The 23,171-nt window shown below is 46.4% G+C and overlaps 5 protein-coding genes across 5 annotated transcripts; 2 read left to right on the top strand and 3 right to left on the bottom strand.

Annotated features, from left to right (window-relative positions):
• Window positions 1-1,020: 1,020 nt before the first annotated feature.
• F4813DRAFT_397895 (beta-lactamase/transpeptidase-like protein) lies at window positions 1,021-2,927 on the bottom strand (the record flags this gene model as incomplete). Its single annotated transcript, XM_049247987.1, has 3 exons — window positions 1,021-1,914; window positions 1,964-2,345; window positions 2,396-2,927. The coding sequence occupies 3 exons, from the start codon at window positions 2,925-2,927 to the stop codon at window positions 1,089-1,091; spliced, it is 1,740 nt and encodes a 579-aa protein (XP_049097961.1). The 3' UTR covers window positions 1,021-1,088.
• Window positions 2,928-3,692: 765 nt separating this feature from the next.
• On the top strand, window positions 3,693-7,575 carry F4813DRAFT_151329 (DUF747-domain-containing protein). The gene is made up of 2 exons (XM_049238956.1): window positions 3,693-6,335; window positions 6,394-7,575. The coding sequence occupies exons 1-2, from the start codon at window positions 3,978-3,980 to the stop codon at window positions 7,066-7,068; spliced, it is 3,033 nt and encodes a 1,010-aa protein (XP_049097960.1). The 5' UTR covers window positions 3,693-3,977; the 3' UTR covers window positions 7,069-7,575.
• A 2,778-nt stretch (window positions 7,576-10,353) lies between these two features.
• F4813DRAFT_381826 (uncharacterized protein) lies at window positions 10,354-11,341 on the bottom strand (the record flags this gene model as incomplete). The annotated part of the gene is made up of 2 exons (XM_049245725.1): window positions 10,354-11,061; window positions 11,123-11,341. 2 exons carry the CDS (start codon window positions 11,339-11,341, stop codon window positions 10,354-10,356), a joined length of 927 nt encoding a protein of 308 aa, XP_049097959.1.
• Window positions 11,342-13,094: 1,753 nt separating this feature from the next.
• F4813DRAFT_381825 (uncharacterized protein) lies at window positions 13,095-15,850 on the bottom strand (the record flags this gene model as incomplete). The annotated part of the gene is made up of 10 exons (XM_049245724.1): window positions 13,095-13,186; window positions 13,220-13,334; window positions 13,401-13,616; window positions 13,662-13,752; window positions 13,832-13,983; window positions 14,038-14,340; window positions 14,492-15,008; window positions 15,049-15,319; window positions 15,357-15,611; window positions 15,643-15,850. 10 exons carry the CDS (start codon window positions 15,848-15,850, stop codon window positions 13,095-13,097), a joined length of 2,220 nt encoding a protein of 739 aa, XP_049097958.1.
• A 2,600-nt stretch (window positions 15,851-18,450) lies between these two features.
• Window positions 18,451-23,117, top strand: F4813DRAFT_365984 (WD40 repeat-like protein). The gene is made up of 3 exons (XM_049243987.1): window positions 18,451-19,473; window positions 19,544-22,204; window positions 22,272-23,117. The coding sequence occupies exons 1-3, from the start codon at window positions 19,117-19,119 to the stop codon at window positions 22,377-22,379; spliced, it is 3,126 nt and encodes a 1,041-aa protein (XP_049097957.1). The 5' UTR covers window positions 18,451-19,116; the 3' UTR covers window positions 22,380-23,117.
• Window positions 23,118-23,171: the final 54 nt, after the last annotated feature.

Genomic DNA, 23,171 nt, shown 5'->3' with positions numbered 1-23,171 from the left:
TATGTATAACTGTTAGTGTATACTCTTATACTCATTTCACCACAGATATTAGCCCTAACGTTTTTTCAATTTTTATATATAATAAGAATATAATACTCTATTCAAAATTAAAGACCGTACATTTTTATCTATTTTCTTAAATTAAATATAAATATGCGAAATCGTTGATTTTGTATGGGAAATGGGTGGCCCCTACTAGGGTGGCCCCAGTAAGGGTGTTTCGACTTACTCAAATCATCCTACCGACTACCCTTGCCAGAGCTGCGCTTTACGTGAGGAAGCAGCCGAAAAGGGCATTCATAAAGAAGAGAGAAGAGACTTCATTCTCGAAAGATATGCTGAAACCAAAGAGGCATCTTCAAAAGAGGACGCGAAATGGTACCTTGATACAGCTAAGAAAAGCCAGGAGTGTGTTGATGCCAACAAGATTGAGGAGCTTAACAAGCGTGCGATAAAGCAAATCAAGTATTACCTCGGACGGGGGGGATATAAGGCACTAAGAAGGGGCGATAAGGTCATTCTTCTAAAGACCATTTTGCAAGTTCCTGAGGTTATCGACCGTCGGGCTCTTGTTGTAACTTTTGGATCCTATGTAGGCTGGGACCAAAAGAAAAATCATCCGAAAATCATCCATTATTCAGAGATGTCTGTACTTAGAGATATTGCCCGCAAGGGAGGTATGCTCAAGGCTCTAGAAGCAGGGTTCAGGCAAAAACCTTGCGACGCATGAGGCAATATGCCATGGGTTATTTCAACGCTTGGAGATGTTTTTGTTTAAGCATTGAAGTCTTGACGCACAGGACTCGAATAGGAAAATGGGGGGGAAAGAAAAGAAAAAAAGATAAAGTCTATAGTTTTGTTTAGCATTAAATATACTACTTCCTGTTTCACGTTCTATTTTCAACTTTTACATTGAAATTGTTTGTAACTTCGATATCAGTACTTGGAATCTTATATGCATAGCGCGAACATAGAGGATTCGATGGATCACCATGATTGCGAAGCCATACCACCTTAGGCATTAAATTGAGATTGAAGTCTTCGTACCATTCCACATCTTCCGCACCACAACACTACATAATATTAAATCAAGCCTCCCTCTTCAGCTCAACTCTAAATGTCCTCAGGTCTACACTCTGTGCTAACCCATCGTCACGAAGCAAAAAGACCCACTCATCTATAGATCGGAAGCCGTAGGTGAGTCGGTCCATAGAACCCCACGTGTGACAACTTGAATCGGGCCAGAATGAGTTTGCGTCTTTCTTCGCACTCTCCTCTGGGCTTCCGACATCGAACACGGCCCGCCAGGCATCGTGGCATCCCGAAACCAGGTTTGTGGGATACAGCCGGATGGAAACCGGCCTGCTTGTCGGGCTACTCGATAGTGCACCGAATTTACTGTAGTTCTTGATTACGTCGACGTCACGGACGACCCATCTAGATACCGCGAATCCTGGCGCGTCATCAAGAGAAAGAGTGATAGTAGAGTTCGTAGTGGCGTCCGTATACATGCCACCGAATTTTGATAATGCTTCTGCCTTACCCGCATCTTCAATAGCTGGAAGCAGGCCTTGCACGACTTTCGTAAGAACCAGATCCACCAGGTCGGCATTCGACTGTGGTCCACCAGAGAGTATAGTAACAACGACATCATAGTCCGGTACTAGGCACAACATGTTGTTATACGAATTTAGATTGCCGGCTTTACAGTAAAACTCAATAAGACGCTTATCTTTAGTGACTGTGTTAGAGCGAAGAATTTCCCAAGGTCCGCCAATAAGTAGACCAGAAGACGAGGTGGATGTTGCCGGTTTCATCCACTTTCTTGTTTTACTAGAATCCAGTAAGGCATGCTTGAGGATACCAGTACCAAAGGAAAGTAGGTCGACTGTGTTCGAGTAGAAACCGCCAGCTCTAGCCAACATTAGATACATCCAACGTCTAAATGGGTATTACAACTTACATATCCTCGTATCCGAAGCTAACATCAAACCAGGTCTCATTTACAGGGATAAATCCCCATGCGTTCTTCTCCGGCCCATTAAATATAGTCGTGTTCGTCATAGATAGGGGAGCGAATATTGATTGCTTAACATAGTTGTCGTAGGTCATATTGGTTATTGCCTCTATGGCATAACCTAGAATGACGCTCGCGACGTTTGAGTATACCGGGTTTGTGAATGGAGCATACACTGGGTGCCGCTTGCCAAAATCTCTGAAAAACTCGGTCCTATTACAGGGAGGGAGGCCGAAAACACCAGCGCACCCGGTCTTCGACGTCTCGTTCAATTTGGGAAGACCAACTTCGGTCCAGTCCAAGGGAAAACTAGCCAGGTCGGTTGTAACTGGGAACAATTAACAAGTATACCAATTGACGGCGGTATATATAACTTACGGTCTGTAGAAATGCCACTCATGTGCGAAGCAAGAGCGCCAAGAGTCACTTCACTCCATCTAACAGTTGTGATATCACTAACTTCATCTGTCTCTCCTTTGAGTTCACGCAGCTCAGGAACATATTGAGTGATAGAATCATCCAGTTTCACATGATCCTGTTTCAGCAAGGAGAGCACTGCAAAGATCTTAGATATACTTCCGAGTCGATAGACCGTCTGTGAATCGATGATTGATGTTCCATTGGGGTTAAGAGCCGTAGGTGTATGGTGGAGTTCTAGTAGCGGGTCAATTTCATGTATCGACTTGACTGCGACAGATATGCCAGTAGAAAGGAGACTGGTGGTGAGGTTTTGGAATGTATTGGTGACACTGTCTATTGCCAACCGGACAGACTCGTGTACTGCCGGGTTCTTTGGAGCGGGTAGGACTGGCCCTAAAGGGGGACAGTGACCATTAAGAGCAGCCAAGGCAGTTTCTATCGCTACTAGTACAACTAGGATGCTCGGCGAGAGACTCCGCTGGTAAAACATGTTGCGTTCAAATAAATAGAAATATAATCCTGATGAGTTGATATTGAACTTATGTATGGCGAAGAGAGTGCCATTATATATATATATACACGTATGATACTCTCCTGAGCTACCTATCTCCTCCCGCCTCGGAAGCTAGGATATAGCTGATTCGTAGAATGATTCTAGTTAAAATCGGAATGGAGTCAAATGCGAGCTATATTGCCTATTGGCTTTTGGTTATAGAGCTACCTAGTATTAGCGTATGGAGTTAACCTCCCTCAGACACCATAAATAAGTTGTCCGTACGTAGGTCTCAACGATGACCGGCGATGGGGGCTGAAAAGGAACAAAGGAAGCAGCTGAAAATCCTCAGATTTAGACTTATACGGTCGAAGCAGCAAGAGTACTGCTCGAGGTGTGCGATGCCATGATAGATACATGTTTTTAGAAGCTTTAATTGGTCGGGTCGGTCTTTAGCCCCGTACTTAAACAAGGGGCTCGGACTTGACCTCGACTTTCAACCAGAAATTGCTCCTCATCTAGCTAAGAAAGATATGTCGCATGCACGGTGAGACATAACGAATAGTGAAGTAATTTAATTTACGTTTCAGGTAATCCGTACCCGGACATGTAAAAAAGAGTATATAATTGCTAAGGTTCTAAAGTACATAGGAGGTAGGTACCTATGTAACTCTTATGAGAATATCCTATTTTTAGAGCTACCAATAACATGCCGCATTCCCGTACTGTATCCTGCGAGGCTACAACACTGTGTTTGATAAGGTTCTGGACCCTGCGGAATTTCCTCTAACATGGCTACAACTTGGCTTCCTTATCCATATTCCATTACATCTATCACGGTTAGTTATAAGGCCGACGACAAAAGAATAGACAGGCAAACAACTACCAATCCATATAGAATTACTTCATTACTTCACTTAAAACACCGTCAACTATTTTAGAGGCTCTGCATTTTCATGGCCAGCATTCACTACGCATTTGAAGGGCGTTAGAATCAAGTATGACCGTGGAGGCGATGGGTTTATCGAGAACGACATCATCCCCTTCATGCAGGAATCAAACATGCGAGACCCAAGCGTTACTAGGATTTTCAATGATAGCCACGATGATAACCCTACGGGCTTGCGGGAGGCTACCGACGAAAGATCCGGGAGAAGTATAATGAGAGAGGAACAATATCGAGATAATTCTATAGTCAGAACGACATCAAAATACCCAACTCTTCCAACCGACCCGTTCCCTTCTCTTGAGATTACTGCTTCTACTCCCGTCACCCCCAAATTCGAGAAACGCGAGCCGAGCTACGATATGAGCAGTGTAACCGAGAAACTTACTACAAATAGAAATGGTATATCGAGCAGCATCGTCAATGGACACACATCGCCTACTACAACATATAGCAGCGCAGATAGATCCGTTTCTAGTCGATCTACCGATACCACAGCCAAATCGAGTACACATTCGGTCTCCAAATCGGCTACGAAGAAGCCAAGCCACGAGAGTGTTAGGAAGCTTTCTGCTTCCCAGATGCAGGCTTTGACCTCGTCGCCCGATTCGCTACCAATCGCTGTCGTTCCTCCCCAGCCTCCCCAGCGCAAACCAAACGGTACCGAGTATCCTATGTCCGCTGGTGTTGCCGAGTCTATATCTCGCCCATCAATGTCAGATCAGTTACGAGGTAGTGCCCAGATGTCAGCCGCAGATAAAGATACATTATTGCCAGCATATCACGATGCTCCGAGGACAGCAGCAGATTTCAGACGACCCCCTTCCTCGTCACGAACGCTTTCTAGCCCGCCCATTAATAGGAGGTCTTCAACCGGCCCTCCTGTAATGGAATCGAATACTATAAGGCGAAATTCCTTTAACCCTCTTCCTCGCCCTCCCCCCCTAAACCTTTCATCCGCTGCGTCAAAGCCTCCCGTGTCTCCTCCGAAACCAGATCGACCAGACCTACCGCCGTCTCCTGTACCACCCACGATACCTCTCCCGCCCATGTCTCTCCCCACCCATCTCCAACTCGAACTAGCTGGTCAACGACCCAGTCCTCTTTATATACATCGTTCCCACGCCGCAGATGTTCCATACGAATCCAGCGCTGTCAAGTTCGAACGGCTTTTGAATGCTCTCCTCTTACCCCCCTACCTAGAACGTGTCTTGACCTTCGGCACTCTAGCATGCCTCGATGCGTGGCTATACACATTCACCATTTTACCTATAAGGTTCCTAATTGCTCTCGGCGTCCTTGTAAAATGGTGGGCATACGTAATTGGGAAGGAAGCACGGTGGGTTGTCGGCTATGTCTGGCAAGGCACTTGGCGCCTCTGGCAAAGAGGAAGGAGAGGTAGATTCAAGTCACGAACCCGATCTGACAGTAGCCGGGCGGCTAGCGAGTCGGAGAGGAGCCAGAGTCGAGCGAGGGTAAGTAGCTCCAGCACCATCCAGAATGGTGCCACGCGACGTCACACTTCATCCGAGACCATGGGTATGTCTACCCAAGACGCCTCTCGGCTAGGCAGCAACGGTGTATTCCATCCACCGAAGCATCCAATGCCCAGATCTGGCGGGTTTCGCCATCGGAGGACAAAGTCTATGCCCTCGAACCTGACCTCTTACAACAAAGCCGACCTCCTCCAAGGCTTCGTGCTCGTGTGCAGCTCCTTGGCGTTGATGAACCTTGACGCCAGCCGAATGTATCACTTTATTCGCGCTCAGTCTTCGATGAAACTCTACGTCATTTACAATATTCTCGAGGTCGGCGACCGCCTTCTCTCGGCCCTCGGTCAAGACGTCTTGGAGTGTCTCTTCAGTTCCGAGACCCTATCAAGAAATAGCTCCGGGCGATCTAAAGTCCTTCTCCCCTTCGGGATGTTCATACTCTCGCTAATATATAATATCGTTCACACCGTGTGTTTATTCTACCAAGTCATCACATTGAACGTTGCTGTAAACTCATACTCGAATTCTCTTCTTAGTCTTTTAATATCCAATCAATTCGTGGAAATTAAAGGGAGCGTTTTCAAGAGAATCGAAAAGGAGAATCTTTTCCAGTTGACCTGTTCGGACGTGGTTGAGCGGTTTCAGTTGTGGATTATTCTATTGATCATTGGTATGAGAAACGTCGTGGAGGTAGGAGGCCTGTCCGTGCTGGGAGCCGGAAGTGAGATAGATGGCGGAGCTGCAAAACACGGTCCAGTCCATACCAGCTCAAGCCTGCCCAATAGTTTCACTGTGTTGCCGTCATGGATACTCTCCGGCGAGGTACTCTCCCCTTTTCTCGTCGTCATAGGTATCGAGATGATGGTGGATTGGACAAAACATGCATTCATTAATAAATTCAACAATGTCAAGCCGGCCCTCTACAGCAGGATGTTAGATATCTTATGTAAGGATTACTATACCAATGTAAGTCTACTATGTATAGCGTGTGCTTTGAATCAGTATCTCACTATCAGGCGTATAGGCATTTTCGGCTCCATCGCTGACTCGGCGACTGGGCTTACCACTATTGCCGTTATCGTGCCTCTTCATCCGGGCCTCGATCCAGGTATACCACATGTTCCTCGCCACGCATATCAACCCTCCAATTCCGACGTCGACCACGGAGCTTTCGGTAGAGTCTTCAACACCGTCTTCGCCTGCGATGATTGCCGCACTAGAGCATTTAGATACACTTCTTAGGAACGCTCTAGGTCGTGCGGTATATGGAAATCCATATGGATCGTCCCAGACCCGTTCATTCCTAGCTTTCTCTTCGGATGACGCCATTGCCCTTCTCACAATGGTTATCTTCTTCTTTCTCACCTGGATTGTACTTCTTATCGTGAAGCTCCTCCTGGGCATGGCTCTTCTACGGTATTCCAAGGAGCGGTACGCTGTGATGAAGCGAAAGGAACACGCAGTAGCGACTGGTAAGGCAGAGTCTGAGAATTTCTCACAACTGGGGAAGCGTGTTGGTTCATGGGGCGCTGTCGAGGTTGGGGACGATCGTAGAAAATGGATATACGAGGACGATAAGGAAGGACTGAAGAAAATGCGTGAACGAGAGCGGAAGACGGAGGAGAAATTCAAAGAGAAGGGTGACGATGGGCTTTCTAAGGTGATGAGGTACGAGATGGTGGCTAAAAGGATATGGTGAATGATAGAGGGGGGACGAGGGGGGACGAGGGGGTCGTTATGATTTGACCTCATTTTCTCCGAGTCATAGCGTTAAGTCTACTGCATTGTACTGTATTGTATTGTACTAAACACTACTACTACATGATATTTGCATTGTATGGCGGTTGGCATTACTTTTGAGCGTTACAGGTACCTATGTAGGTAGCATCTTAGTGCCATGGTGCCAGAATTACTACCTAAGGTACATAGGCTAACTAGGGATCTATTCAGGGGCATACCAGTCTAGCCGTGCAGCTGCATACATATAGTTACAACATGCACGTTGACTCTGGTATCTGTATAAGTCTACGGCCCGCTCGAACTTTAATTAGTTACCTCCCATCGTTCCTGCGTTATCCTATGGGGGTAGTTACCCGGGCAGATGGCATGAACAGAAGAGTTCTACTAGAAGCTTAATTTATGTCTACCTACACGTTAGGTACCTACCTTTTAACACCTGAAGTATCAAGTTTCCAACTAAGGTTCACCACATGCAGGCAGTAAAATATCCCAACCAAAGAAGTCGGCGACTGCCTTGAAACAGTTTATTCACAATTCATCTGCTTTTGTCGCCGACTTGTTGTTGTCAATCTTTTACATCAAGACTTTTCAGTCTAGTTTCTACGCCGACTTACCCTGACTGCCTACCACACCATATTGTCCTTAACAATCTTCCTCGCCGACTCTTTACTATTCATCTTTTTTAACAAGTTGTCCTTGTCTGTCTTCTGCGCCGACTTGTTCCTATCCAAACTTTAAAGTCGACCCGCTCTTGTCTATTCTATTCACTCGGTCGTTCTTAACTGTCTTCATCACTGACACGTACCTGTCTACCTTCGTCGCCGACCTGATTCTTACCCCCTTAAGCCGAGTTGTCCTTGACTATTATCGTCGCCGACAGCCAGTTGATCCTCTACTTTGAGTTGTTCCTGGTTTATTCCTTCTTCCTTTGCCGACTCATACCTACCTACATATACCTCTTCCTTTTCTTATAGACTTATACCTGTCTATATTTGTCGCCGATTTGTACCTTCTCGCCTTGGCCGCCGACCACTTTCCAATTATTATTCAACACCGACTTATTCTTGGGTTTTCTTGTTGCCGACTAATCAACTTGCACTCTAAACATCATTCACTACCAGCAACCCAACGTCCAATTATTCCCGTCAAAGCATTTAGACGCGCTGTCAGTTAGGCCTAGTAAGTAGAATCATGGAAATACTACTTCTCCATGGAGCAACACGTTACCTCTAACCTTTATCTCTATTTGTTGTCAGCAAGTTAACCACCTCTTCTTTACGTAGGACTGTCAATTAGCACACTATAAGCTACCTATCTACTAGGCCTTATATCATCACCTTAGTCTCCCAAACCAGTACCTCCACAACAATGTCTGCTACGTAAGTACCTAACCTGTTATATCCGCCTCTCTAAACTACCCTTGCTGTAGACCTATTAACATGAGCCTGCCAGTTCCTCCACACGAACCTTTCCTCTTCCTCTTCAGGATCCCGTGGCCTGGAAGCTTGCCGTCTTTGAGTCGGTTCAGAACTTTGAGTTGGCAACTCTTCAATGGATTGGAATTCGCAACTACAGCGAGGGTGTACTCACTAATACCCAGTTGCGCCGCATCCGCCTCGTCCTGGAGTGTCGCAAGCTTTATTTCGATGTCTCACGATATTGGGATGACCGGGTTGCCCGCCAAGCTCAACTCACTGGAGGGGAGTTCACGATGTCTCCGTATCAACTAGCCCTCAGAGAGCATCTAGAAGCTAGAGAGGAGGAGTGGTTGTCCATCCTGACTCTTGTATACCATAGCCTACCGGAATATATCTAGATTGCAGATCACCTTCATGTTGCTTGCTAGGTACTCTCATATGCTGCACCAAGTGTGTATGTAGTCCCTTCGGTACCGACGTGTGAGCTGACGCCACGCGTCGGTGGCCAGAGAGCTTTGTCTCATCTCTCTCTGTCATAGGTCAAACTTCAAGCTAATTGGGGAAAACCAGAGTCATTAGCCCCTATATTAGGTCTCTTTATCTTTCGTGACGATTTGTGAATCCACATCACAGATGAAGCACCTCGACTATAATATTCTAAGACTGCCGATGTGCTGGGTTTGGGCGCCCGCGTTATATTCTCTCTTCTTCTCGATTCGTATAACGATTGCAAGAGTACAGAGCCATAGATTTTGCTATAAATCCCCTCTGTATCAGACCATTGAATTCTTAATGTAGTTTCAACGCCCAAGATAATAGCAATATATTAGCTAGTTATCCATTATTCAGAGTTTAGCTGTAAGGACTCGAGTAAGAAGTGAGAGAGAAACTGCTTTCAAGTATGGTGAAATATGAACCTACTTGAGATAGTAAGCCAGTAATATAAGTAAGAGTCCCTTGTCCTAGGTTTCCTAGTAGTCTAATCTAGATACCTACCTAACATTAGAACTTACGACAAGGTAAATTATTTCCAAGCATCATTTCCACTTGAAATACAGGCTATCAATATTATATTACAAGGACCTACGATGAAATAGACATGATAAGTTTACTGGCTATGGGTTTGACATGGAAAAGGGGTTTCAGAAAGTAGTGATTAATTTAGGAACCTAACCTAGGTAGTGATCGTATCCCTATGGTTTCTAATACAATATTGATAAGGTCTTGTTTTTGCAATATGACAATTAGGTACCTACTTAAGCTAGGAAGGGGGAGGTTGTGACTGCATGGGGTAGGTACCTAGTGAAATGGTCTTGCTAGTCACGAAACCCCTTCTCCGGACGAGTTATTCCCTAGGTTGGTTACCCTAGGAATAGCCTTAGCTTAATTGGCTGAGTGATATCTTTGACTTCCTTTCTTCTCATGCTTCCTTCCTATCTTCTCCTCAATGCTATTCATATATGACATGCGTATAGATAAGTTAAAGGGCTAAATAATCCAGCAACAGAATCACAACACCGGTACCACTATCTACACGAATCACCACTCAAGAAGAACTATGTCTACCTTATATCAACGACATCATTTCAACAAGGACGTAGTGATGGATGCATAATTAAGTAATAGTTACTTCGAGTTTATTGGTACCTATGCAATGCAAGTAACGCCATGAAGTCTAAACAGAGAAAAGCTCCGTTGTGCCTCGTTACCTTTCCTTCCAATATAGACCTTGTGCTCCAATTCCCTCAAGCCGCCTGTGGATATATCCATGAGAACGCCAACTAAATTTACATCAAGGTCAATATACATACAACCTAGTGAAGTATTCAAGCCCGAAAAACTCCGAACCGTATGCGCCGAAGCGTTCCATCGGTACTACCGCCTGGATGTATGTCAGATTCTTCTATCTCGTCCACTTCAGTCCGCCACGCGGTCCCCGTTGCTTTTCCGACCTCGTCCCATAACTCTTGCCAGCTTACAGCGTTATGCAGGAACTTCTTAGAACCTCCAGCTCCTTCTCTGTCGCCAGGCGTTGTCGTTCCTACTTGGCGCCCGAAAATCATGACATCAGGGTCGTCCGCGTCGAGAAATCGCACCATTCTCCTGGCGGCCCGGACTTGATTTTCCCATGAGAACAGGTGGAAAAAGCTAGTCGCATGGATTATATTAATATTGTCGTCGAACGCCTTTAACCTTTCATCGCCTTCGTCGGTCTGCCCGTTTTGACTCAACATATCACCAGCTACAAACGTAGCATTGAGCTTGTCTCGGTCCTTGAATAAGTCGTAGCCCGCGTCTAGAAAACGTGGTTCCAAATCCGTGCCGTTTAGCCTCGACGAATCTACACCCTCAAATGCGAGTTGTCGCAATACCTGTCCCACGCAGCAGCCCACGTCGAGAAATGTAGCCTCCGACTTGGGCGCGAGCAACCGATCTAAGGCTATCCGGTACCGAGGATCTAATGTGAACCCAAGGGAAAGGAAACGAAAGTGGCCGATGTAAATATAGGGATAGATCTCCCAGAGACGATCTCGCTGAATGTGACAATAAGTCTATGCTTGAAACCTAGCAAGAGGGGAATATTACGGTACGTACTATTTCATGAACATGATCGTCGACGTCTCTAGTGCGAATGCCGCTATATTTCTCCAACAGTCTCCTAATAGGTTCTATATCCGAAGGGAGTTCTTCAATATATACCTTCCCCCTTAAGATTTCATCTAGTGATCTATCAGGTTGATGCTTGTTGTTTTTATCTTCGGTTGCCATCGTGCATCGACCATACTGTCGGAGACGCAAAATCAGCTTGTGCATAATCTAAATCGGTGACAGGCGGGACGAAGCTCGCAGGACCCTTTTCTTTTTTATCCAATCGTTCTCAGGTCGAGGACGTGGCGTTCTTCCTACTGCTAGGAAGATCCCTGAGTCTGCCTCCGAGTCACTGGGACGCACCCACGTGAACCAATTAACACTTGCAGAATGACAAGTGCGATATGTAACGTCGATACTCGGATTTATACTTGCATAGCTTGCTGATAGGTAGGTTTATCTTCTAGGCTTGAGAATGAGAAATATTGCCAGTGTACGAGTTGTTTTACCTCTTCGCCTTATTTATCTCGCCGGCCGAGGTAGCATATGCTGGATGTACCCCACACGGTGGATGAAATATGACGATGAGGTATAGAGGCATAAGAGATCCAATCGAGATTTGCTAGTATATCGCTGACAAGTAAAAATTTAAACTATGGCGTATCTCGTATGACTTCGCGAAGTCAAACCGACCTATACAGAATAAGCTCAGTACCTATTAGTTTGTCTCTGTCATGGCAAGATTCCGGGGAAGGCGGCTCGATACGTGAAGATGTCCCAGACATTGTACCTGACCTGTAATATCATCAAGCTCCTGGACCACAGAAAAGGAAGACTTACGTATTGTCGGATACCTAGGTCCTATTGATTGTCTTCTTCCTGGAGTATTTCTCGTCATAAAGTAAAGAAGTCAATATAGTGAAGGAGGCAGATTAACTATCTTCTAATATACCGAGATGTTAAAAAGCGAAACCTCGGAGCTTGCCAGTGTATCATTCGATTCGTGAGACTAAACTTTGAACCAAGGTAGGTATCCTAAACGAACGGAGCCGCTAAACCCTTGGTTCAACGGGACGGACGGCCGGATGGCTAGGATTTCCTTGTTTCCCTTCAGATGGTAACGTTCTTGGGCCAGAAGGGCCAGAAGGGAAATATACTTAATTTGTAGGTGGCCAAATCCCCGTGTTCGGGGGTAAATTCTTTGTCTTCCTTTTTTTTTTTAATTGGAACTCTTGAAAACCAGCGAATCAGTCAATTGCATGAGCCTGTCTGATATCTCATTCATCTTGAATCTGACACTATCGATACTCAAACCCAGTCAAATAGACAGGGACAGGGACAGGGACCTGTAATTAATACATACCGATGAGACAGAAGAGAAGCGAGTAATATACCTATGCCCTGTTAAAGTTGTAAAAGCATGGCGCACCAGGAGCGGCACAGCAGTATTATTGTACATATTGCCTCAGCCTTAGCCCCAAGATTAGGTATCTTACTCTAAATACTACATTAGGTACACTACATCTCGGTATGTAGACATAGAAGCGAGATCCGTCAGCCCCCAGCGCCGTTAACAATAGCATTCCGGTTCAACCCTAAATAAGGTCGCCAAGAGTCAAACGAAATAAACCGTCCGTTTATCCATCCTGCTGGGACCTGTAAACTTGGCATCCTTAGCATTGATAAAGCGAACCCGCTGAATAATAATCCAATCACTCGACCCCCTAGGTTAACAGGGTGAGATATTCTCAGGGGTAAGATGAAAGCCCGTGGTATTATTCTAGTCCCAAATTTCATTACTAAGACGTGTAGATTCTGTCACGATCTATAGTTAGGGACTCAACGTTCGGTATCAATTCAAATCGTATCGTCTAAACATACACAGGCACCTAAGATGATGATATATTACCAGACATGAGCATACTAATCACCTAATTGCCCCCTGTATCACTACACTTACCATCTACTCAACAGCTCTTCACTGCTGTTCTAGCTGTCCGACAAATAGAATCGCACTACCGCTTGCAGCACTAGCACCAGCTTGCGTGGCTTGCTGAGCATACACGGCGCCTTACAGGAGATTCCCATTCGCGTAGCCGTAACCAACTCTAGCAGCGCCACATGCGTGCATGTGCCCGTGAATGATATCTTGTAGCATGCCGGCCTGGTTGTAGTGCGAGCTCGCAACGTTAGGAAACCGCTGCTGGTTCAGCGCCATCTTCGCTCGGAATAACATCATCCGCATTTATGGAACTGTCTGCATCTAGACTAGACGCCGCTGCACCGAACATGTGAATAGCTCCCTGGCGTCAGGAGGCGACGCCTCGCTGCATTTTATATAAAGGTCGCGCATACGCGGGTTATACATTTCGCACACTGTGTTCGTTTCTAACAGCGTGTTGTTGAGCTCCATATTCGCGGCCAGAGGGCTTTGCTGCGCGAAGTCGTGATAGCACTCGGGACAAATCGTGCAGTCAATCCATCCGTACCAGTGTTTGTTCTCCGCATCTTCGTCGCGAGGGCACACGGGTAGAAATCAATATACTGACGCAAATTTGTCGAATGAGGTCGGATCATGCGTATAATACATCTCTAAGAGCCGTGACATAAACTGCCGAAATCGAGGATGCGAGAGGCTAAAAAAAACATCGTCATTTCGTCCCGGCCGGCTGTGCATCATGTTTCGATACAAAGAAGCGTCATATATTGAGGGACTCCGCGATGGACTCCGCGATGGTCATGTAACATCTGGCACAGATGCCGAAGTTAAGCGGGTTAGGGGGCAGCGTGTACCAGATACCATCTTCGATACCGTCGTCATCACAACATTTCTCGTTGGCGAGCTTATATATAGATCTCCAGAATACCTAGAAGTCATTGATGTCGTGCGCACGAGCCATAGCCATTCTAATGCCGAAGACACCCATGCTGCACCAGACTTTACTATCGTATGCCTTTGTAAGTTTTTCATCCACCTCACATAACGCCTCTTCACCAGTGTGGATCACCCGGTCGTAATAGCATCCCGAGCAGAGCACCAACCCTTCAGGACCACGCTTAGGAACGAGCCACTTCCTACCGTAGGTTGACTCCGGGTTACGTTGTGGGCAAGGCTTTATGGACATTGACGCCTTCGTCTCACTTACGAAGCCGGCCCAGTCGTTGACCTTGCCCCTGGCCTCATACTCCTTCTCAATGAAAGGCACGGCTATGTCGCAGCTCCACTACAACAATCAAAGTCAATGATCACTTTTCTGGTAAGAAATTTAAGGGGTCTAGGCATGTCTTAGGAGCAACCGTTACTCAGTCAACTCATGGCAAAAATACTAGAGGCTCCTGAAACAGGGGGGAAGGTAATTTTTCGAGTTTACATACGGTATCCTCTGCTGGCTGTAACTGTGTCGGCTCGAAGTTGACAAAAAAGTGGTTGGTTAAGATACGGTCTTCGTAGCAGTCTTCGCAAGACACAAAGCCTGGTATATCGTTTAATCTCGCCATGTACCACTTGATACCGACTTTTCCTTTAACGCCCTCTATCCCTTTGCAGTCAGGGATTTGTGACCGGGAGTGCATCCAAGCCAACGCTAGCTCCAATGATCCCGTTGCGAGAGCGTCTTTAAGTAGGTGATTTCGCATTCTCAGCTTGCTGAACCGGCATATCCGCGGTTTGCCGTCGCTGAATCTCTCCCTTCGGAAAGGGTCACAAAATCTAGTTCCATGGATGTAGTCGACATAGCAGCGCGAACATATCAAAAACCTAGGTGCGTCAGGATGCCAGTACCAGTCTGTTGCGAACGTCACCGGATCGTCAATACAGGAAGTTACCGCAGGTGGCGCAAGTGCCGGTAGGCCTTCTGCGGACAGTGCGATAGGCTTGCCTTTAAGTTTATTTCTGTCAGTAACTCGTAAATATGACAATATAGCTTGGGTACGTGAAGGTGGCTATGGGAATAGTTGAGTAAGTTTCCGGAGAAGATTGTAAGGACTGAGAAACATGATGCGAAGCGGACGACAAGTTAGTCAGCGGCCGATTTTCTATAGATAAAGATTGGAATTGAGCCTCTAAATACTCTGAAGATGGCGATGGGAGCTGGTCAGGCGATAAAGATAATATCGGTGTATTCAAGGGCTGTGATGTCGCTGAAGAACTCAGGTTGTTTTCTAATGGTCGAATATCAGGAGTTCCCGTAGCTATTGTATGCGCTAAATGTGGTATCCTGGTAGTTTCATTTGCGGGAACTCGGCAGATGTTGTGTTATGGTCGGCGGATGTGATGGGGCTGTAAAATAGGTACTAACTAGCTGTTGTAGGGCAGGTTGGCCATATGGGTTAGGCAGAGGCAGTAGGATCCTTGCTAAACCATTCTGACCGTGAAGATTTGAGGATGGTGCGCGTGAGTAATCGTAACCTTGATTTAGACTAGGCGCCTCGGGATAATGATAGGGGTATGGCGGGAGGTTGGCAAAAGCCGGCCTCACGACTCCTAGGGGCGGTCCTGGAGGAGGCGGGGGATTGTTTATTAGAACTAGTTGGAGTGGTGATTTCATAGCCAGGAGGTCTCGGGGGGGGCAGCAGGGGCCGGGAGTTGAGTACGTAGGCCGGATTCCGAGGAGGAGGTCCAGAAGGTAGTGGTGGATAGCCGCTATCCGGATATTCCAGAGAAGCATTAACATACCCAGGCGGCTCGGGGTTCTGAGGTGAGAGCGACGGACGATATAATCCAGGAGCAGACATATCGACGTAATTGCCTCTGAACATGCAACTTTGCTGATCCCTTAACTAAGATGAGGTTCAGCTGTTCTGGCTAAAGACCTCCTCAAGGCTTATATTACGTAGCGCATGGCGGCGGAGAATACGCCTGCATCGACTTTTCTCTCTCTCCTTAACGTACCGTGTCCATTTGGGGATAGAAGAGTAATGAGTTAAAAAAGGATATAGTCTAAGCAACAAATGAGTACAAGGTGTGAATTTTTTTTTCCCATTTATAACCGGTGCAACTTGAAATATGTTCAGCTGAGCTGCGCTAGATAGGAGCCCGCAGCGGCCGCTCTTAAATTATCGTCTTGGCGTTACCTTTGCAACAGCTTACGTGTTGTAGGAAAGCTGACACCAAGCTACATCAAGCCGTCTTGCTTGAGCCCTGATTTTTAGTCTTATGTATATAGTAGTTAGGGTAGTCTATCTCGTCACTTCAAAGATGAGTCTCTAGGTATATTGTGTTAAGATCCCCCTTTTACTATGGAGTTTATCTCTGTTGGAGTAGCTATTGAGTCAAGTTTTATGAAGAGTCGACTATATCTAGACATACTATCCAAGTCTATATGGGTAGAGCCAACAGCGTGATCATAATATCCAGTTGGATCTAGACATATTTATGTTATCTATGAGTTGCCTACAAAATTATATTGTGAAGCTATTCATAACTCGACCTACCTACGTTAGGCTTCTCCCTAATGCTGCAACGGACAAATTATCGGTGCAAACAGTTAAGCAGCGTCGAGAATGAAATAAATATTAGCTTATCCTCGAAAGTAATTGGGTGACGGACATCCTAGCCCATGCAGGCTTGCAAAGTGATTCTATGCAACTGTTGCAGCTCCCCGTATACATTCATGGTCGACCTTCCCCATATTCTCCAATCTAGCTCCTTTCCTTAAAACGGCCTCCCAATGTATTTGATTTTTCGACCAGTTCTAAAAGTCTCTGTTTGATTGGCGGAGCAACATTCCATGCATGACTAGAACGAGGGGTTCTTAACGAGCACCATCATAGTAGGGTCGTCCGCTATCCTAAGCGGCGATGAGCGAAACATGTTTCTTTGGACTTGTATGAACATGCCGTCTTGCGTGATCTACGTGTTTTAATATCTTGCCAGAGTTGATCAATATGGTCTTCCGGATGGCATAAAAGTAAACAGCATGCCTTACACAATCTTCTTACGTTAGACGTATTTCAATTTGGAAATTATACTTAGACCAACTTGAAGTCGTTAGATGTAAATAGTGCCATGCAGCCATACAGTTTCATCCCATAAGCAGGCAAAAAAAAGAAAGAAAAAAACACTAAGAGGTACCTAAGGTACACGTATTATAAGTAACCCCTACGTTTCGTTGTGTAGGCCATGTGCAAGACGGCTAAACGTATAAGCCGCCTGTAGAGGGTTCAACTATTGGCTACCTCTTTTGCTGTGACTAGACGGATTCCTGTCTTAGCCTTTTATATTATATAATATATATACCTGTCAACCAACATGATATCACGCTGTCATGATGCCATGATACTCTGCTATGGGTTGTGTTGCCTCCGAGATCCGGGGCTAAATCTATCAAATAGATGCTTTGTAAAATCAACCGCATTTCTCAACTAAGCATAACTATACCGGGAGTTGGACAAGGTCGAATTTCTCTTATAAATAATAATAATGGCATGAGTTTACGAATAGTCCTTTGGATGTTTCTCAGTCGCATCTTCATCCCTCAGTAATGAATTATATAGAATTATATACCTAGGAGGCAGGCAGGTATGCATGCAAGAGCAAGGAATGATATGTGCCTCATCAAAAATGACATGTTTGGTGTGTACATACCTAACATCCAGCCTGATGTATGTACCTAGGTTAGGTAAGTAGGTAGTTTGAAGTGTGCGGGCCGAGGGAGAAAAATATTGTAAAAGAAAAACATTTTAAAGGTTTGCCTAGGTACCTAGGTAATTAATACCTAATAGGTACATGGATGTAGTACCTACCTACCCATGCGTGATGGTTACGAAGTCAGCCACTCGGACCCCGTGGGAAGATGGAAGAAAGTTAACATGGAGATTACCTAGGTACATGTAGGCACCTTAGGTCGTGTATGAAAATCGGGATCATCTGAACATTTGAAGGTCAACCTTTTCCCCAGGAATGGAAAACCAGGTGGTACTTTGTGACTGGCTGCAGAGTCTAATATATGTACCTAATGTACCTAATATAAAGTACTAATACTTTATTGAACATTCCAAGGTTCAACTTAAGGATTCCAGATTTAGCGCGTGTTGTGCCTATGAGGTAGGTACATCAATGTATTTAACGAAGAGTTCTGGTGGCTTCAAGGTTATTAGAGTACCTTACCTAATCAAGTCACTTTCAAGTTTTTTTTTAGGATTTTACTGCCTTCGGCAACTAATTTTTACCTGTGGGTCTGGGGACACTATGCTCAGCCGAAGGAGGCGCGCTTGGTAAATGGATAGGTTGTGTGGGTAGAAAAAAGTACATGTAGTGCTTAGCGTGCCGTGGCATGGTTGGATGTACCTTCTGTGAATAATACTGGGGTCAATTGCTGGCACCAACTGTTTAGCAGCGCCGGCCGACTCCTCCCCTCCTTGAATCCTGACCACTATTGCCATTGCCATTGCCATTTGCCATTTGCTATTACCCATTACTATTACCACTTACCATTACCGCTGTCATTAACAACCACCACACTACCACTTTACAGTCCTTACAATCCGAAAAACCTTCAACCACCCAAACCCGTCCAAACATACACATACGCACATACGCACACTACATATACACACACGCATACTTGCGTCGACGCGCGCTTTCAAAACACGTTCGCAATAAAGACACCTACCCACCCAGTCGTCTCTGTTCGGAAGAAAAAAAATACCCTCCTAATCACAATATTAGAAGGGTCAAATAGAATACCACAGGCAACCCTTCAGCAACCCTTCAGAGAAAAAAACACGCGACTATCACTGTTTGAACTACTGCGTTTCCATTTTCCTTCCATCCCTCTCTTCGCCTCCTTTGCTTATTCAGGCATCCCCCCACCCTCCCATCCTCATTTTTTGTCCTAGACTTCGACTTCAACTTCGATTTTGATTTCAATTTCGGCCCCGACTTTCGACTTGGACCTATAATCGCTCAGTTGACTTCTGACATCGAACCGCCGGCTTCCTATTTCATGCTATCACAACAAGCTTATTGACATACATGATTTCCAGTGTATAGAAATAGTATGAGGATACAGGCACCATCCGCAGACGAAAGGATGGAGTCTGGAAGGCCTCGATCCAGTCAGACGACAGTTTCGGTCAATTTTGACGATGCCGACTCTCTCTCGCATCCACAACTCAAATTTGGTGTTGCCGAGTGCATCGAGACCAAGACGGTCACCACGACTACTACTACTAAGAGATCATATCCACCTCTTCTTGTGAGAGAGTCGAAGCCGCTCTCCTCCCTCGACTCCAAAGAATATCCTCTAGCTCAGAAATCCACCCCTCCTGAGTTAGCTAACTTCAGCTTTAACGTTGCTCACTATGGCGGCATATCTTGGCCTGTTGATGATGTTGATGTTGAATATCAGCAAGATGTATGTTCTGCCCCTCTATTCCCTTCTGCCTCTATTTTTTTCTTGTCTAACAGCCTGAACTACATTTTAGTCCCAACAGTCTACTAGTGATGGATCCGTTGAGGTTATCAAGGCGGAGCCGGAATTAGATGCTGCCCACCACCAAATTAGTCGCCGCTCATCGAAACCTTATCTACCTACATCGTCCCGTAGAGCCCACCGGGTGAATTCTCGAGCTGCCTCCCCTGTTGTTGGCGGATCTGTCCGGAAAAGTTCGCAGAAACAGTCAACACGATCATTCGTACCGAGCCTCCCTAACGCCGTGTCAGATAAGCTACGCCGCTCGCTAACTAATGGCTCCCGTAAGGACGTTATCAAGAACAACACGACAAGATTAACTGGCAGTTTCCCTGTTACTCCCGACACATCTGAGCCGACTCCAGTCAACGTGAATCGATCCCTCAAACTTCGAAGTACACATCTCGATTCTTTCGAAACCCCGGAATCAAATAATGCCAGTCAATCCCAGTCCTTTTTTGATGTGTCGAGCCCCTCAGGCAGCGACTCGCACACTGTATTTAGTAGCAATGTGGCTACGCCACCTATCACCGATGCAGATGCGGAGGCTGAACCTTTTGGTGATGTGGACGCGGATGAATCACTCCAGCAATCTATTCGTGCCTTGCACCACCCAAGACCTATCAATACTCTCGCTGCTCAAGATGCAAGCTTGCCCAGCCCGCGCCTGTCTCCGACCCTTCAGGCTTCCAAATTCCGTGGGCTCGATCAAGACGATGGAGACAACGCGGCTGACGAAGATGTTTCCATCATTTTCCAAGAAGAGAGTCAGAATTCGATGGATTATGAGTCTGGCCCGTCTTCTACTACGGAACCTTCGTCTCTTGTTGTCAGACGATTTGAAGATCCTTCGCAATCCCAACCTACAATCATGGACACCCGCTCTATGTTGGAAACTTTCGACTCGATGCCTGCCGAGATGAAGTCATTCATGATGTATCAGTTTCTCCGCAGATGTTCCAGAAAAACCCTTCACATTGTTGCTGATGTGGTCAACCCAGCCCTTAAATGTGACGTCTTGAAGGACCTGCCCATTGAGCTGACCTTACATATCCTTTCTTACCTAGACCACCGTGACCTTTGCCGCGCGGCTCAGGTTTCGAAACACTGGCGAGGAATTATTGATAGCAATGAGACGGGTTGGAAAGAGCTCTTCGACTACGACGGCTTTACCCTAGCCCCCGGAGAGCTCGATAGAGCTATTAGAGAAGGTTGGGGTTGGCAAGACCCGGTGGGACCCGAAGGTTGCGAGCGTGACTATAGCACCCAAGCTAGACTTACTTCTACTGAGACCGAACTGATACGCTCCTCGAAGCCTGACCCGCCACAGAAACTACGGACATCCAAGCGTAAGAGGGCTCTAAACAGCCTCAGTAGCTCTGAGCGGTCGAAACGGAGAGCAAGCGCGCAAGAGATGAGCAAGGATGAGAAAACATATACAGGAGAACGGGTGCACAAGTCCGAGGGTCCTATGTCTGCTGCAAACGCCGCAGCTGTAGCGGTTCCCGATCCGCATATCGGCCTTCCGAGCCTCAGGAAGCTTCACTTATTCAAATCGCTCTATCGTCGCCACTACATGATTCGCAAGAGTTGGACGAGCGGCAAAGTCAAGCCTAGCCATGTCGCTTTCGCGGCTCACCCCCGACACGTAATTACATGTCTACAGTTCGACGAGGACAAGATTATCACTGGGAGCGACGACATGCTTATCCATGTTTACGACACTAAGACGGGCAAACTCCGCCGTCGTTTAGAAGGCCATGAAGGTGGAGTGTGGGCACTTCAGTACGAAGGCAACGTCCTGGTGTCTGGTTCAACGGACCGTTCCGTTCGTGTGTGGGATATCGAGAAAGGTCTCTGCACTCAGGTTTTTTACGGTCATACTAGTACTGTCCGATGCCTACAAATCCTAATGCCGACAGATACCGGCAGGGTGGAGAATGGACAGGCGATCATGATGCCGCCGAAGCCTCTAATCATTACCGGATCCCGTGATAGCCAGCTACGAGTTTGGCGTCTTCCCGAGTCCGGCTCCAGGAGATATATCCAGACCGGACCTCCAGCCAATGACGCCGATTGTCCTTACTTCATTCGCACACTGCAGGGTCACACCCACTCGGTCCGAGCGATCGCCGCCCATGCCGATACGCTCGTCAGTGGGAGTTACGATAATACCGTCCGCGTATGGCGTATTAGCACAGGGGAAACAGTTCATGTACTGCAAGGGCATTCGCAAAAGGTGTACAGTGTGGTGCTAGACGTAGCCCGTAACAGGTGTATATCGGGTAGTATGGATAGCTTCGTGAAGATTTGGGACCTAGAAACCGGGTCATGCTTACACACGCTCGAAGGGCACTCGTTGCTTGTTGGGTTGCTTGATCTTCGTGACGAGCGACTGGTTTCGGCGGCAGCGGACAGTACTCTCCGTATCTGGGACCCGGAGAGTGGGCGATGCCAGTCGACACTGACGGCCCATACCGGCGCGATTACCTGCTTCCAACACGACGGACGCAAAGTTATTAGTGGCAGCGACCGGAACCTGAAGATGTGGGATATCCGCTCAGGCGAATGCATCCAAGACCTTCTCACAGACCTTAGTGGAGTCTGGCAGGTCAGGTTTGATGAACGCCGATGCGTAGCAGCTGTCCAGCGGGATAACTTGACGTATGTCGAGGTAAGTTGAACCACTAAATCTGCAACGCAGCTTATGGCTTCCATGCTGACTGATAATGCAATGGCAGATTCTCGACTTCGGAGCCGTTCGTGATGGTAAACCTGCAGACGAACTCGGAAAGCGTATCCTGTTGAACGCTCCCGAAGTGCAAAGAATCATGGAAGAAGACAACTGAACTCGTCAGGTTGTGCGCATATATTGGGTTCCGCAGCGAGGACGTGATCCGAGATCACAGACTCCCTTTTAACTCGTTGGAACGTGCATTATTGCCGGAGGATTTGTGCCGAAGCTACTGAGCAAGCTATTAAGCCTCAGTGCGCATGTGGGCGACATGGGATTCTAAGCGAAAGCGCAAGTCATCGCGCCAAGACGCGTTTCCATATCTACATTATTGATTAGAGCGGTATGTGCGCCCGAGAGATGCCGAACAAAATCAAGCTTCTCATCCGGTTTATATTGATATGGGAGTTGTTTATCAACAAGGATGTCGCGAGCCGAATATTTCTATGGTGGCAGTAATGGCCGACTGCGATAATTTGCAATGGCGAAGAGAGAAAGCAACAAGTTATGCATGGACAGCATACATTCACCAGTTGCTATTAATATGTACTAATCGAAGCTTTAGAGACCCTCCGAATACTCGTGTTATTCGGATTGGAACATCAGGTACCCAGCACTTCAGGCTGTGAAGGTATCTCTACATGAAGAAGTGAATATCAATCAGGGATAGGGGCGATTATGGGCATCACGGCATAGTGGCGTTCATGTATACCAAGACAAGCAAGCATATTATGGGGCGTAATGGTCACTTTGTAGGAGTAAGGCAGCCAAGTAGCATATCAATGATGTTAAAAAGTTTCGCTATATATGAATTATACCCATTACGAAGTAACTAGCTGTTTAGCGCATCAAGAATGAGAATAGCATCCAGGTGTGCATACATTAGGTAGGTACCTATGTAGGTAGG

The sequence above is a fragment of the Daldinia decipiens genome, assembly GCF_022478715.1.
Source record: "Daldinia decipiens strain CBS 113046 unplaced genomic scaffold F4813scaffold_26, whole genome shotgun sequence".
In the NCBI taxonomy this organism is placed as follows: domain Eukaryota; kingdom Fungi; phylum Ascomycota; class Sordariomycetes; order Xylariales; family Hypoxylaceae; genus Daldinia; species Daldinia decipiens.
The sequence above is the reverse complement of the archived record's forward strand: the minus strand, read 5'-3'. Positions and strand labels throughout refer to the sequence as shown.